Source organism: Mizuhopecten yessoensis, unplaced genomic scaffold, assembly GCF_002113885.1.
Source record: "Mizuhopecten yessoensis strain PY_sf001 unplaced genomic scaffold, ASM211388v2 scaffold4931, whole genome shotgun sequence".
Lineage (NCBI taxonomy): Eukaryota > Metazoa > Mollusca > Bivalvia > Pectinida > Pectinidae > Mizuhopecten > Mizuhopecten yessoensis.
Genome location: NW_018405793.1, coordinates 12,809 through 17,801, shown reverse-complemented (window position 1 = coordinate 17,801; position 4,993 = coordinate 12,809). Strand labels below are relative to the sequence as shown.

Here is a 4,993-nt window from a genome sequence, read left to right as displayed (position 1 = left end):
ATTTGTTTTAAGTGTCCATGGTTCGTGATTTCATTTCAAGGTGGATTTTAGAAGCTATGACGAATTACACAGAGATCGGGGTCCATGGAGATATGAGTTTGTTTGGAAACGTGATCAAAGTCATTTGCATGAAACTTATCGAATTAAAGACACATTCTTACAGTCGCATCTAGATTTTTGTATTGTCCAAATTTCTAATCATATTGCAATATATTGTGAGAAAAGGGGCGGTAAATCAGGTGACTTTTACTAAGCGTTATTTAAGAAATAATCAACATTTTCCAACATTTTCGAATCCCAAGTTATATATTCCACCATAATGCACGCACATCAGTTGATTATTTTTATTCTACCACGTCAAATGTAACTAATTGTAAAGTTTTGCTGTCTTAAAAGGCGACATTACCTAGATTATTCGATATACAAATAAGACGCTGTTCTTTTGCGCGTGCAAGAATTATCACGTAATCGTGTTGCCTCGTTTGAACTTGATAAATGTCGCGCCAACATTTCTCAGTGCGTAGGGTTGGGATTCCCGGATTGCGTTTCCGATACCAAGCGGATTTTCTTGGAAGTGCCAGTGATACAACATCATAAGATAGGCCTGACATGAGTTGGCATATTTAGTTGGTTGCCATGGCGTGATGGAAAGTCGCTGACCGGCTGATCATGACGCGACCTTCACCTTCACCGACTTTACCGGACAGCTGTGTTTTGCAACCACTGTTCAGACCGATGCTACTTTTTGCAACAATATTCTACACACACGGTATGTATACTGTAGGCGAATGCTCGACATCACTTTGATTTTTTGGAAGCAGAAGACGTTTTGCAGACCAGAAACAACTGAACACGTGTGACGTCAGATACGATGTTAATTTCAATCAATCAAACATTGGCACGCTATCGAAATCGTTCGTCAAAACATGAAATCAACGCTTGACAGTACATACACACATTGCACACATCGTGAAATGTACGGCACTAACCAGTGAAGTAAAAACAGAAGTAATTAATAATTTTCCATTTTGTCTTCAGACCTGTACATTTTAAATGTCAATAATTAATAAACCATTTTCACTGCACGGACCCACATACTTTAGGTCTATAGATCCGTGTAATCTTTTGAATGGCAGGCCTGTCAAATATTTTGATCCCGCCTGACAGTTATGCTATTTTTGTTAATTCATGATAAAATACGGGAAGGTTTTTGAAACAGCATGCGTGCGCACTATTTCACGTGCATCGATTATTGGCACGCGCATGGTATATCGCTCAATAATGCACTCTTTTTAACCAATGAAAACCGTCGTTACATCACAGACGTGGTAGAATATACAGTTATGGACTTTTGTGCTGGTGAATATGATGTGATATGAACCTGAAACTTTTTCAGGTTCATATCACATCATATTTACCAGCACAAAAGCCCATAACTGTTTTATTATATGCTTCAACAATAAAATAAAACAAAACAAAACAAAACTCAAGGTTCTGCTTTTTGAACGTGAGCCTCCGTGTAAAATTTATCCAGATTTGAATTCAACAGTTTAGCATCGTATCTTTCGAACACATCATCTAGGTGGTTTTTTAAGATAAGCATGGAGGACATGCACTGCGTGTTCAATGGCCCTTTTTATGTTGATAGAATCTTTATCCTCGAATAGGTTTTTTTCTGATGTAGTTCGCCAGCAGCCATCTTCTAATGTCGTCTGACATATCGCGTTACGGTCTAACTGCGCATGTGCTACGACAGGTTCCGGGGAATTTCCATACAGGCTATATTTAGAAATCGATATTCACCGGATAACCAGTCTACATGAGTTTTTGAGGACTGGTCACGTGTATAGGATCCGACCAATGTGATTGCGAGAAATGTTCATGCATATAATAATATAATATATACATATAAAAATAGCATAAAAATTAACAATGACCTATCCTTAACGATATCCCCATACGACACTCAACGGATGATTTTGGCATATATGCAAGTCTTGCATCACCAAATAATTTTGCCAATGAAGTTTCTTATTTTTCAAATAAGAAAATGTATGTTTACTATATTACGTTACAATAACTTATCATTATTGAAATATAATTCATCATATTTAAATATTAATATTATTAAAAATAGCAGAAAATACTAATCATTATTGTTTTGTATATTTACCCGATACAAAGTAACAATGGTTAGGATTTCTCCTACTTGATACATTATTTTGAAATAATAAGGTTTGGGTGTCTTTGTTCAGCTTTTGTTTATGCATTTGTTTTGAATAATCACTCAATGGTACCAACTAAATTTTAAGATCAAGTTTTCTATGTCTCGTAATTTTGGTTTCAACTACTCCCCATTTAATTGTAACCAGAACAAGAAATAATCAAAGCTTCGATCATACATCAAAACATGAACTCGCTGTCTTTTCACCGCAAATGTTTTTCCTCTTCTTCGTCCATATCTTTGATCAATACAAACTCTTTCAAAGACCTGGGTATTGGTAAACATTCAACCGTATTGCCAATTTTGTATCCAAGTCGCTTACGGATGCACTTCCTGCAGAGTAGTTGCAAAGAGGTAGGAGTCTGCATTTTCCGCCGTAACCACTGAACAACATCTTCCTGCTCCGTAACAAGACGTGGAGGGATGTAATTCATGTATATATATCCACGCGCTCTAAAGTCAACATATCCAAACGAGGCTAGCAGTCGGCAGATGTCGAAATGACCCTTTTCTGCTGCAATTTGGAAAAGAGACTTATACACTCCATCGGAAAAGTACTTCCCTGGTTGTTCCGGGTCACAGTTATGGATGACCATGAGGCGGATAATTTCGACCTTGTTGCTAACAACAGCGTCATAAGCAGCTGTCTCCCCCTGGTGGTTGTATATATCATGTCTACTTCCGGCGGCAAGAAGAAGACCAACAACTTCTGTGTAGTTCCGCTTAATAGCAATATGCAGGGCGGTGTCCCCAGTTTTGAATTCTCGTCTATTTAGATCACAACTGGCTTTAAGAAGACGAGCAACAGCGTCTTTGTGATTATAACAGACAGTTTCCATGAGTGGTGTCCGTCCCCAATAATTTTGGACATCTATTTGACTTCCGGCGGAAATAAGGATGTCAATGACGTCAGCACAGCCATTTCTGGCAGCATAGTGCAGAGCCATATCACTGTTTCTATCAGTAATATTAATATTACATTGGGCTCTCAGTAGTCTCAACACTGCATCCGTTTTATTATTTCTCACAGCTTTCATCAGTGGCGTCTTAGACGTTATGTCCAGAGTATCAACATTGACACCACGTCGTATCAACACGTCCAGCATTTGACAGTACCCGTCGTCTGCCGCATAGTGGCAAGGCGAATTGCTAAATGTGTCCTTAGCGTCCAATTGAGCCCCTGCTGCAATTAATAATAGCATGCACGCCATCTTGTGTCGCAAGACCGCAAAATGAAGAGCTGTCCTTCTTAGGGTAGTTGTGGTTTGGTTGACGTCACATTTCGATTCAATGAGGTACTGTAGCATGTATGTGTAGCCTCGATACGATGCGAGATGTATAGGACATAAATCAGCATGGTTTTTCTTTCTCACCTCTATGAATTTAGCATTGAGATCTATCTTATGCTGAGTGACTAAACGTTTCAATAATTGAAGTTCGTTGTTTAACACGGCATCGTAGAACTCAACACCTACTATCTGTGTTCGGAGCAACATTGATGCTGTTTTGTTAGCGCGCGCGTGTGTGTGTATCAGAAATCTATTTGCCTTCTGCTTTACACTGGATGTAAACAGTAACTGATAGATCGCTCACCGTTTCTGTATCTAGTCCGTCTCCCTATGGCCGTTTATAACCCATGTTATGATGAAATACGGGGGTATCAAGTCTTCAGTACTTGTCTTCTCTCCCGGATCTGCTATGGCGGCTGTTAACAGAAGATTACATGACGTTTTTTGTCTCACTGTATCCCCAACATGACTGACGCACATACCAGTCGGACACATAAATTATAATAATCGTAGATAGGTAATTCGGCCGACAGAGGGCGCTCGGTATTTCCCACGCAGAAGAAAAACAACTCTTGCCGTCTACACACAGTTCGCGTGCAGTGGCTGGATCGATAAATAATATTGATTTTTTGTAAGCTAAACATAAGTTGGAGTTATCTCCCTTCCATCATTCTCCGTCATCATTATCCGTACCGCAGGTACAGTGCGTGCATTTATGCAGCTTTCCCTAACATGGACGTACTGTGCCGACTCACTACCATAAACAAACAATACAGTATCCTCTTTCGGCTTTTTTTTAACAGAATGTACTAACGAACGTGTATCGCATATAAAGCTATATCACAGTCTATTAGAAATGATATTGGCATATGTGAGGGGTTAGACATTATAGATAGATAACCTGCATATGCGCACTCACCAGTGGGTAGCCTATGATAAGACATCTTTATTTAAAACGGAGTACACTTGATGATAACAACTAACTTCTTATAGGCGTTATATAACATACGTCTTACTCATACGTTAAAAATATACCATTTACATAAAAGTATATATAATATACAACATTTGATATAGCGCCCTATCTAGCTAGAATAAGCGACTCTAAAGTACTTTACAGTACACAAATATACATTTTATGTAATCAATAAAATCAGCATATATACATTGATCAATACAAGTTTTGAGGAATTCGCAGGAGCTACCTTATCATGTGCTAACTACTAGTGACTAGTAATGTCACATGGCTAATATCTCCCTATGTGTGTATGCTTGCGTGTATTGTGTAAGAATATCATGCTCACACATGAACGTCTTTTTTAAAACTCAGGATACATACACAATGGGAAATGGATTTGACATTTAACGATAGTTGCTTGTTTTCAAATTCACACAACTTTGATATATTGTGCAACGGTCCTACGTTTAAACTCCCATACAATTGTATTTCTTTCTACAGTATATACACATACATGCCCCC

General features: G+C 38.5%; 1 protein-coding gene across 1 annotated transcript; it reads right to left on the bottom strand.

Annotated features, from left to right (window-relative positions):
• Positions 1 to 2,178: 2,178 nt before the first annotated feature.
• On the bottom strand, positions 2,179 to 4,045 carry LOC110450027 (inversin-like). Its single transcript, XM_021497238.1, has one exon. The coding sequence runs from the start codon at positions 3,718 to 3,720 to the stop codon at positions 2,428 to 2,430; it is 1,293 nt and encodes a 430-aa protein (XP_021352913.1). The 5' UTR covers positions 3,721 to 4,045; the 3' UTR covers positions 2,179 to 2,427.
• Positions 4,046 to 4,993: the final 948 nt, after the last annotated feature.